The following is a 12,108-nucleotide window of genomic DNA, read 5'->3' on the forward strand; positions in this document are numbered from 1 at the left end:
TTGACGGCTTCAGATACAGGTTAGGGATAGAGATGGCGAGCATTCATGGTGAGGGGCTGGATATCTCTGTGAATTTGGTTAAGGAAGAGGAAAAGGTAAATACCTTAGTCGAGAGAGGCACGCAAGTGGACGAGGAGTAGTTGCAAAAGGAGGAGAGGGTAGAACAGTCTGCGTTAGAGTTCTGGTCGGGTAGTTATCAAACCCGGTAGAGAGTTGTGTATGCAACAAGCTGTTGATTTCGAATTTCAAGCGTCGTGTTGGTATTGGCACACGTGGTAAGAGTATTAGTGGCTTAATGCCACGTTGATGGGATAAGAAGCAAGGTCGTACGGTCGAGTTGTTGGCTAAAGCAGCGAAAATCTTGGAGTATATGAGGTGGTTGAGGGTGAGTGGGGTGGTGGATTGTAATGAGCCCAAAAGTAATGGGGTTGGCTTACAGTTTTAGGGAACAACGGTAGTGGTGATGGGCTTAGTACTGAGGCCCATTACTTGATGGATACTGGGTTGGGCAGTGAGGCTGAGCCGGGTAGGGCCGTAGCTCTTAAGTGGTCCAGATCCAATTTTGCTTAAGGAAAGAAAGTCCAAGATGGATTCTGGTTATGTTGGACATGGGCTAGGTGAGCCCAATAAGGCGGTTGGGCTAAAGAGTAAAAAGGTCGTGGGTATTTTGAAACGTTATAAAGAGTTAAGACTACGGTCTAGTATCAGGTTTAAAGTCGACGAAGAGCAGTTGTCAACCCATTCGATTTTAGAAGAGTTAGAGACTGTGGTTGCAGGGGCTTCTGTAGGTACCATGTTCAGTGATAAGGTGTCGGAGTTTTGTAAGGGATTTGTAGCAGTAGGGACCCCAATTCTACTAGGAGTGGATCAGAGAGGTGCTGGGAAGGCTATAAGCGAGATCGAAAAGATTCTATCAGGCGGAAGGAGCTTGGAGAGAAATGATAAGTTTGGTTTAGGTTCGGATGCAGCAGTGATAGTCGTCTTTCTAGAGTCACATTTGGAGAGAGTTCGAGAGACGGAGAGTCAATTACTTCTACTTCCCTCTCTATCCTTGCACAAGTTTGCGATTACGGGTGAGTGGAATGTGGATGGGGAATTTAGGGTCTGGTCGCATGCTGGCAATTGGAACTAGGGTCTAAGGACATAGGATTTTTTCTTTTTTTCAATGTAATTGAACAATAGAGGGTCGTGTGGTCGGAGAAATTGGTGGTAACAGCGGGACATAGAGTTTTTGCAGTCGGTTGTTGAGTAAGAGGGATCAAGCTAGAGCTGCCTAGACAACTATGAGGCGGGGAAAACAACTAGGATGGGAATAAGTGTTCTGTTATGAACCCGAGAAGGAGATGGATGTGTCGAAGGCTGTGCAGAGACAAGTGAAGCCTTCTGCAGAATCCATAGAGATAGGTTAGTCGGAAAAACTAGGGAAGGATAGTATGGATTATCAGAATACCCTGGTGAATCTCACAGAGCAGTTTTTGGCCAATTTGCTGGAATCGGGTCTGAAAGTGGGCATGTCCGTCAGAAATGAAGGTAATTTGGCGAAATTATTGATCAATGTGTCCATGAAGTCTAGTAAGGGAGTGGCTTTCTGTATGCAAGAGGTGGTGGGGCAGTGGCCCTTATCAGGGGGGTGCTTCTTTGACAGGGGGGCTGTGGAGATGTTGCCGAAGGATAGATTTCAGTTTGAATTTTCAAGATTAAAGGTTACAAGACTGATGTCGCCCTGTGACAATATGGTTAAGGAGAGAAACAAAAGATTGAAGAAGGAAATCGTTCAACTCAAGAGATCTGTGGAGGGATTTCAACTCACAACCACAAAAGGGAAGAGAGTCGGAAGGCGCTTAGTTGGTCTTAATGTTGCTTAAAATTTTCTCCTGGAATGTGAGGGGGTTGAATGCGGCCACGAAAAGAGCAGCAGTTAAAGCATTCTTACGTCATCAGTAGCCTCCTATGGTGGTTTTACAAGGATCAAAGCTAGATAAGGTAGATGAAAGGGAAATTAAGGAGATTTGGGGTATCCAATCTGTAGGGTGGTGCGAGCTTCCTTCTTGGGGGGCGTCGGGTGGAATTATTCTATTGTGGAACAAAAAGTTGATGGTGGTGGAAGATAATCTTATAGGGGAATTTTTCAGTTTCAGTTTTATGTAAGAGGATTGAAGAAGCCTTCACTTGGGTTTTTTTAGGGGTGTATGCCCAACAGTAAAAAGGGAGCGGAGTCAGTTTTGGAAAGAATTATATGATATCAGAGGTCGTTGGGATAAGCCATGGGTTTTGGGGGGTGACTTTAATGTTACTCGTTTATCATTCGAAAAGAGTAGGGGTTCGAGACTTACTCAAAAAATGCGTTGATTCTTGGAGTTTGTTGAGCGTAATGATTTGATTGATCTCCCGTTTGATGGGGGTAGGTTTACGTCGTCAAATAATCAGGATAACCCAATTCTTATAAGATTGGATCGTTTTTTTGTATCTTTGGATTGGGAGAGCATCCAGGATAAATGGTCAAACCTTGTGTCAGATCACAATCCTATTTTGTTGGTGGCAGGGGTGCTAAGGAACCATCCTACGCCCTTTAGATTTGAGAAGATGTGGTTAGATCATCAAGACTTTGGGGAGTTGGTCCATACTTGGTGGAATGAGCTATTGCTTGAAGGTAGACTAGGGAAAGTGTTGAGGCTGAAATTGAAGGTTATAAAAGATAGTTGAAAATCTGGAACAAGAAGACTTTTGGTTTTGTGACCGCAATGAAGAGCGATGTGATGTTGGAACTTCAAGAGCTAGAGAAGGAGTGTGGTTGCTTGGGTGAGGGGGAGAGGTTGCGTCGAGTGAACCTAAAATCTGAGTTTCAAAAGCTAGCTGCTAGGAAGGAAATCTGTTGGAAACAAAAGTCGAGAATTCATTGGTTGAAGGAGGGGGATAGAAATACTTCTTTTTTCCATCGTATTGCAAATTTTAATAGTTAGGTCAATTTCATTTTGAAGCTTAAAGTTAATGGCTCGTGGAAGGTGAGGAAGAGGTTTGTGAGGGGGTGGTGCAGTTCTACAAGGGCTTTTACTCGGAGGAGCACGTGGTGAGGCCTACATTAGATTCCCTTCATTTTGATAGCATCTCTTTGGATCCTCGAAGGTGGCTTGAGAGGTCGTTCGAGGCAGAAGAATAGGAAGTGGTCAATGGTTTGGTTAATGATAGGGCCTCGGGGCTGGATGGTTTCTCTCTAGGCTTTTTTAAAGCTTGTTGGGGAACAGTGAAAGATGATGTGATGGCGACCATTGAGGAGTTTTATAGGGAAGGCTTTTTAGACTTTGGTTTTAACTGCACTTTCATTGCTTTGATTCCTAAAATGTCGGGTACGTAAGACATAACGGATCTTAGACTGATCAGTTTGGTGAGTTCAGTTTGTAAAATTATTTTGAAGGTTTTGGCTTTTAGGCTAAAGTCAATGTTTAGTAATGTCATTGGTTCGGCTCAAGGAGCATTTGTTGCAGGGAGACAAATTCTGGATGGGGTTCTTATAACGAATGAATGTATTGACTCGCGCAGGAAAGCTAGAGTCCCGGGTTTAGTATGCAAAGTGGATCTAGAGAAAGCCTATGATCATGTAAACTGGAATCTGGTGAAGTATCTGCTACGGAGAATGGGATTTGGTGAAAAGTGGGTTCGATGGGTCATGAAGTGCATTTCTACTCGCATTTTCTTGATCTTGGTTAATGGATCTCCTACGGGTTACTTCAGAAGTTCTAGGGGTCTACGACAAGGAGATCCGTTGTCCCCCTTTTTGTTTGTGATAGTTATGGAATCGTTGGGAATGATACTGTCCAAAGCGGTGGTCGAGGGGGAGCTTATCGGTTTTTCCACCAAGGTGGGAGGGCATGTGATTTCTGATCTCCAGTTTGTGGATGATACCTTAATTTTTTTGGATTATTCGCCGAGTCAATTGAGTTTTTTGAGTGGTTTGCTAGGGTGTTTCGAGGAATTTCTGGAATTCCGGCCAATCTTCTCAAGAGTAAGTTGTTTGGAGAAGGAGATGAGGAAGGGGTGGAGGTGGCGGCAGCATTGCTAGGATTTCAGATGGGAGTTATGCCATCCACGTACTTGGGACTTCCTTTGGGTATGGGTTACAATAACAAGGAAATTTGGGAGCCGGTTCTTGTTATGCTGTGAAAGAAACTAAGCTCTTGGAAAGCCAAGCTTTTATCCAAATGGGGGAAGATTACTCTCATTAAAAGTGTTTTGGCTAGTATTCCCATTTATACATTTTCACTGTTTTCCCTGCCTAGAAATTGGAAGTACAATTAGATGGAATACGTCGGAATTTCTTATGGCACGGTAAAGAGGTTTAAGAAAACATCATTGGGTGAGTTGGAGGAAGTTATGCTTGCCTAAGAAGAATGGGGGCCTGGGTTTTCGTAATTTTAATTACATGAATTCGGCTTTGTTGGGGAAGTGGCTTTGGAGGTTTGGGGAGGAGGAAGATAGTCTTTGGAGGAAAGTACTTGTAGATAAATATGGGGTGAATGATAATGGGTGGGAGAGTGGTCTGGCTAAAAGGGCATCGGGGTGTGGGGTGTGGAAAGGTATTCTTAAAAGAATTTCGTATCTTAAGAAAAAAGTGAAATGCAAGGTGGGAAGGGGGAGTAAGTTGAGATTTTGGGAGGATTCGTGGTGTAGGAACGGTCCCCTTAAGGACCTAATCCCAGATCTTTTTGCTCTATTGTTGAAGAAGAATGTCATCTCGTGTTTCAGAACTTTTGATAATGGGGTGGCTAATTGGGATTTTGGGTTTAGAAGATCTTTAATGATTGAGAGGTGGATAATCTTGAGAGGTTAACTTCTTTGATTGAGAGTAGTAGCATGGAGAGTTTCTCGGAAGATTAGAGAGTGTGGGGAGGTACTAGGGATGAGAAATTTACGGTGAAGTCTTTGTATGAGGGTATCGTCCCTAGTATAGTAACGTCTTTTCCTTACTCATTTGTCTGGGGTGAAGAGAGTTCTCCGAAGATTTTGACTTTTCTTTGGATGGCAGCTTTAGGGAGACTCGCTACAATGGACCAGTTGATTAGAAGGGGCTTTATTTTGCCAAATCAGTATTGTATGTGCAGATCTCAGGCAGAAACGGTGGATCACTTATTCATTGTCGTGTGGCTCATTACTTTTCGTTGTACTTCTTATCTTTGTTTGGTATTGTGAGTTGCTTTCCCAGATCAGTCAAGTCGGCTTTGGAGTTTTGGCTGTCGTGGGGAGGAGCTTTCTTGTCTTCTAAACGGATTCTCTGGTTCTTGGTTCATTTCGTAATTTGTTGGGGAATTTGGAAACATCGCAATCAATGCATTTTTGAGGGGAAAGAGGCTACGATGGAAGGATTAGTTTTTGCTATTTTGGAACTCATGTTTTCTTGGAGTAAACTTTATAAGGAGTTTAAGGGGATCTTCTTTGAAATTTTTTTTGTGAGATGGGATAGGGTTTGTTCGTTGTCGTGAGAGCTTTTTGTTGTTGTTACCTTTCTTGTTTCTTGCTTCTTTTCTTTGTTTTGGGTTTGTCCTCTCGACCCCCCTCGTTTTCCCTCTTTTAATAAATTTATCTTTATCGATAAAAAAAAAAAGATCTTGCTCTAACAAATACATATTAAAATGGGGATGGACATTTAGTTATTTTTAGAAGTAGAACCAATATGAGCTATATGGATTTTTTCTACTCAGTAGAAATAAGCAATTAATAGGCAAATATTATAAGGTTGTTCTAAGAGAGCGTATGAGCATACAACATAGGCTAGTGGTTGTAGATATTTACATTAAGAATGGAAGAAAGGAGTGAAAATAAGTGATACCAAAGAATAAGGCAGTGGAATCTATAAGGAGAAAAAATTTCCTTTAGTAAATAAAATAATATGTGATGAAATTTGAAATTTGAAATTTGGAGTTAGGTTAAAATAATGTGAGATGAAATAGCTAAATGATTAAAGATTAGCACGATGTTCTTGGAGAATTTAAGGAAAACACTTGTGCACATAAGCCAAATAGGTGGAGTGATGCGTTTCAAAAGACTGTTAAAGAACGAAGGATCTTTAATGTGTCGTCGAAAATGATTAATTTTTCTTATAGAAATACATAAAAATTCTCAAGGTGTCACTTGTCACAAGATGGTACTATGAGCTAGCGTGTAGACTTTGTGACAAAACCCCACCCTCACACTTAAACCTATAAAAGAAGATAAAAATATGTTAAAATGGAATCAAAGAGCGTAAGTAAAACTAAATATAAAGTTTGTAATGGCCAATATAATTGGTTGGGGACTAACAAAAGTAGGTGAAAACGATGCCTACAATCTTGCAAGAATTAGAATATAGAAAACTGAAGACCAAAGTCATGTTAGATATATTAAGGATAACAGGCAGAATTCTTGTTATGAGTGAAGAAATTAAAGAAATGCAGGAGTTAATTTGGTAATTTATTAAATGGAAGCTACACAACAGGCTTAGGACTGGGAGGAAATGCATCAAAGACCAGAGAGCCACTCTTTGGCAGAATTAGGATGTTAAAATTGAAGGAAAAGAGTTGCAGCTAGAGGATCTCATTTTGTCTATTTTGGGCTAGCTATTTTTTTGGGGAAAGGTTTTCCAGGAATTTAAGGGGATCTTTTTTGAGGATTTCTTTGTAAGATGGGAGTACATTTGTAATTTGGAGGTAGTTTAGTGGGTTGTTTTTCTTTCTTTCTCCTCTTTTGATAAGTTCTTGTATTTAGAGGCCTTCTCATCCTTGTATTTTTTATCAATAAAATTTTGCCTTATCAAAAAACAAATTGTTAGGTTTTATGACCAATGATATTCCAAGAGAACTATACGATGAATGGAGATTGTGAAATATTGATTGCCCAGTTAGGTTGTTTAATAATATTTTGAAGACTAAGAAAATATTCGATCGATGGAGAAAAAGATATCATAATACCAAATATATGAATAAAGGAGACAGAGAGCTGCACTTATTTTCATTACATCAAACTTGTAAATCGTACAAGCCAAAGATATCATATAATCAATTTAAATTTACCCTGTGAGATGAGCTATTGAGGCAATCCTTTTTTACTAAGACAATTAATGATAAAGTTCATAACAAGGAGGACCTTAACTTGGGGGCAATGGTTGGAAAGGAATAAGAGAATCTTCAACGAGAAGTAATTGGCTTTCATGGACATTGTGCTTAACATTCTTCGGTTGCTATTTTTTTGGTGCAAGTTGTGCTCCGACTTTAGGGAAGTTTTCTTTGAGGATTTTGTTTTTAGATAGGACACTATGATTGTTATTTAATTGATTTTGTTTCTTTTTGGTTGGTCATCTCAACCACCTTTTTTATCTTCTCTTTTAATAAATTTATACTATAAAAAAAGCAAAAAAACAAGGAGGACCTTCAAATGGATTTGTTGTGTAAGAGAAAGCATACTGTAAGGGTAGAGTACTTAGAGAGTTAATATGATGGGTATTAGGAAAGAAAAGAGCTCTAAGTGGATATATTGACAATCCGGGACATGTATGAGAAGGTTGTAACTAGTGCTTGAATAAATGATGAGGAGATAAATAAGTTCCTAATCACAATTTCTTTCTGTGTAAAGGATTAGGTCTAGGTTTGTTTCTTTTTAAATTTTTTTTCTTTCTCATTATTATTGATGAAGTCACTGTTTACATTCAGTGGTAGGTCCCTTCATGTATGTTATTTACAAATGTCATACTATAAATCGATGAGGCTAGGGAAAGCAAAACTAGTCTTGGAGAGTTGTTTAGGTGTAGAAGGGCTTTATAATAAGTATAACCAGGATATAACTAGGATAGGGTATGTGGAGCGCCCTTTTGGTAAAGACACTCGGTAAAAATTGATGGCCTGGAAATACCCCAAAGCGACCTATTTTGCTATCATGGTACTATTATTAACAAGGATGGATGGGTTGAGGAGGTTGTTGCTGATAGAATATTAGTTAGATAGTTAAAGTGGGGATGTGCAGAACACATACCGATTAAATCAACTTTTTTTATTATAAGCCGGACCTACGAAGCTTTATGGAGCTGAATGTTGGACAATAAAAAAACAACATATTCACAGATTGATCTACCAAAGATGTGGATGTTGAGTTGGAAGAGTGGAAATACTAGAAAAGATAAGGTGAAGATGGATACATTTGTGAAAATGGAGTAGGCTCAATAGAGGTGATAAACTAAAGCAATCTCAATTGAGAAGGTTTGGTCATGTGGAAAAGATCAATTGTAACTGAGAGTAGTTGAATTCACTTGAATTAATAGAAGAGATGGCTTTATATAGAATTGAATGTTTACACGATCTTTGTGATAAGGCACTATTTTTTTTTTTTTTTTTCTTTTCATGGGATGTCTTCTTTGGCTTTTTAGTCAATTTAATTTCTATTGTTTTGACTGAAAAAAGTATGAAAGCATCTTCTTTTGAAGTAATTTCTTTCCCTTGGCAGGTGTCAGGTTGGCATTAGAGAGCTTCCAAAAGAGTCTCCTTTGGGAAGATTGAGAGGAAGTGATAATGTGGTATGCCTTCCATTTTTCTTCTCTATATATTCATTGATAGTCAAATCATGACAAGCTTGTTAACTCAGCAAATAAAGCAGGATTCATGATATTCTACTTAAATTAAATTCATGTATTTGATTGAGCTATAGTCTAAAAAGGCGTCATAGTTCATAAAATTATTCCATTCTCACTGAGAATATGAAGCCATCTAATTTTGATAAAACTAAACAAAAAAAAGAAAAAAGAAAAAGAAAATAATATAAAGACATCATATACAGTAGCTTTTACTAGCATTACTTAGTAGTTATGCATATGATAAATTATCCATTTTGAGAACACAAAAACAAAAAAAAAAAAAAAAATACAAAAAGAACTGAATCAAATATGAAAATTATATGGCAGAGTTGATTAACAACTAGCAAGTTAGTATCGTTATAATCGAATATGCAGTATCACGCTGTGAGAATTAGAGTTTTAAAGTACTTAAGGCATACTTGAGGCGAGGCGTAAGCCTCAATTAATTTTTAAAAAATCCTAAAAAATATAGAAAAATTATAATAAATTAAAAAAAAATATAAAAGCAAGTAAATAACCTTTAAGCATCAAATAAACATTTAGCAATAAAAATGTGGGGAAGTAGCAATGTATCATTACTCATAGAGTATCAAACATCAAATAAACAACTAGTCTAGGCCAAAGAATGAAGTTTTAGACCCTATTATAAATTAGAGAAGAATTAAAACAATTAAAAATCATCTTCACTAGTTGGGTCTTCCAAAGAATCATCATGATATCGGATTCCTCTATCATCTTCTAGACCTATCTTTATGTCTTTGTACTCTTTTTCATCTATTAAATCCAATGGGTTGGTTTCTTTGCCTTTGCCCTTTCTTGCATCTAAGCAAATTCAAAATTACAATAATTTTTATAAAATAAAGATGAAGATAGCTTAAAATTATGTATAAATATTAAGTATACTGTATAAGACTTATAAGTTAAGAACAAGTGAATAACATAGACTAAACTAATTAATTTCTCACCTCTTGCCTTATGTTGATACATTGGATTTTTTCTCTTCCTATTATAAGTGGTTGTCGTGATTTGGGATGTTGGAATTGAAGAGGGTACCATTTCAATGTACTCATCTTCGTTCTTAGCTTCCTCACCCTCATCCTCATCAACCCCATGATATCCATCCTCATAATCATGGTCAACAAGCTACTTGTCATCGGACTCATTTTGCTCCGCCAACAATGGATCTTCATATGTTCTTTTTGAATTTCAATTGCCTTTGCCTCAATTTCAACCTCCTATTGTACATGACATATACTAAGGAGTTGAGCCTAGATTCTCCTAATCAATTTATTTTCTCAGTGTGCACTTATTGAGGGAGAAAATAACTAAGTAACATAAGTAAAGTAACACTATAATTGACATTAACAAGAGATAAATATGATAAATTACCTGTTTAAATGCACTCTAGGTTCTTTCACACCCTGAAGATGTGCATGTAAGGCTTAATATTCTCACGACAAATCTTGTCAATGCCGGTGTTGCATCTCCATAAGCAATCCACCAATATGGGTGTGGGGTCTTAAGGTTCCTTATAAAGTTACCTTTGTCATTTGGATACCTTCCTTGGGAAATTTTTTGACTTTGGCGAGGGGTCATTTCGATTAATTTTTGCATCTTATGTAAGGAGGATGTCCAATCTGTGGATCATATCCTTCTTCATTGCAACTTGACTACAAAGATTTGGTCTCATTTCTTAGGTCTTTTCGGCGTGACTTGGTGTGCTCTGAGGATGTTTCGAGAGTTAGTAGATGGGTGGCTAGCTATTGGTGTGGGCTTCTCGGCTTTAAAAATGCGTCTTTGGTTTATTACTCCCTTTGTGATTTACTGGGAGATTTGGAAGGAGAGGAATCTTAGGACTTTCGAGGGGAAGGAGTCAACAATTCACGGATTAGTATTTTCATTCCTGGGGTTTATTTTCCTTTGGAGCAAGATCTTTAAGGTATCAAATGGGGTCTACTTCGAAGATTTTGTAACCAATTGGGGTTGGATTTATAGTTTAGAAGAGTAACTTGGTTTTGTTGTTCTCTTTTTGTTTGTTTGTTATTTTTATTTTTTATTTTTTATTTTTTAGGCTTTTGTTGCTCTTTGTATGGTCATCTTGACCTTACATTTTAATAAAGATCTTTCATTTATTAAAAAAAAATATCAGACCAAAAACTTGTCTTGCAAAACCAAATCTCTCACTTCTTTTTTCTATGCCTAAGAGCCCGCTGCCCACTTTTCTGATGCAAACATGATCTCAAGAGGTTGCTTACATTGCATCATACTTTGCAAAGTCAGGTAAGCAGTGACAAATTGAGTCACTATAGGTTGAACAATCTCCCTCTTTCTGTAGCTTCTCATCAAAGTTAGCACCCATCCATGGCCATAAATAAAATTTGCTACCTTCTTTGCATTCTTTAATGAAAGGGCATGTCTAGGTAGCTCACCAAATTTCTCAAGCATCAAGTTTACGCAATGGGCTGCACATGGAGTCCAATATAATTTTTTTCTCTTTTTCATTTCCATTGCCTCTGCTGCCCTCATGTTAGAAGCATTGTCTCTTACAACCTACACCACTAACTCTTCCCCAACCTCATCAACTATTGCATATAGCAATTCAAATATCAAATTAGCATCTTTAACCTTATCAGATGCATCAATAGATCTCGAAAACATCCCCCCTTTGGGAGTTTTAATAGGGAAGTTAATCAATTGTCTTCCTCGTATATCTTTCCAACCATTTGTCATAATGGTAACCCCCGATTGTATCCAGGTCTTCATGCATTCATCCATCATCTTGTCTACAGTTTTCATCTCTTCTTTCAAAACCCATGAACGTATTTAATGTGGAGTTGGTGGCTTCAAACCCCTGAGTTGGTGGCTTCGAACCCCTTCTGTAACTACCAACTAAGTGTACCATGTTCACAAAAGATGGCCTACTACATACGTTGAAAGAAATTGTATTTGAAAAAAAAAAAAAACACCTCCCAATGTCCAAGCATATTTCTCAATTCTTTTTTATTTGTAATTGGAGAACTTTGGGACAATGGATTTCAACAATCTTCGTCAACATTAACAACATACCTATTCATAGGCCCCCTAGGAAAAAACGACTCCAATCCTCCTCCAAATCCAAGACTTGGTGCGGAGCCAACATCTTTTATAGGGCCACCAAAATATGCCCCTTCATTTGCCAAATTTTGCAAATGTCTTTGGCTCATTATCTTCATTTCATTTTTAACATCTTCAGGTACACGTGGGCATAGAGCAACATTTTTTCTAGTACGTACAAGATGATCTTTCAACCTCTTGACTCCCCTCGTCATGGTTTTAGAACAATAAAGACATTTAATGTACACATGAGTTCTTGCTCCACCCGAATTAGGTTCATCAACTTCAACCCCATGCTTCTTAGTTGGGTCTTTTCTATTACCCCCACCTTTTTGCACTTCTTTACCACTTCCTCTAGGCATTTCTATTAACCACCATCAGAAATAGGAAGAACAAAACAAAAAACAAAAGAATCAAACAAAAAA

General features: G+C 38.0%; 1 protein-coding gene across 2 annotated transcripts in view; it reads left to right on the top strand.

Annotated features, from left to right (window-relative positions):
- The window catches only part of LOC147396393 (Glyceraldehyde-3-phosphate dehydrogenase-like family protein), a 49,428-nt gene that overhangs the window by 19,354 nt on the left and 17,966 nt on the right, over positions 1–12,108 (top strand). For both annotated transcript variants that reach the window (XM_086450448.1, XM_086450446.1), the window contains one exon: positions 8,464–8,533. In XM_086450448.1, coding sequence (XP_086306574.1) covers positions 8,464–8,533 — 70 coding nt within the window. The remainder of the gene's footprint in view (positions 1–8,463; positions 8,534–12,108) is intronic.

The sequence above is a fragment of the Akebia trifoliata genome, chromosome 8 (genome assembly GCF_017979445.1).
Source record: "Akebia trifoliata isolate Shusen 1 chromosome 8, ASM1797944v1, whole genome shotgun sequence".
NCBI classification, from domain to species: domain Eukaryota; kingdom Viridiplantae; phylum Streptophyta; class Magnoliopsida; order Ranunculales; family Lardizabalaceae; genus Akebia; species Akebia trifoliata.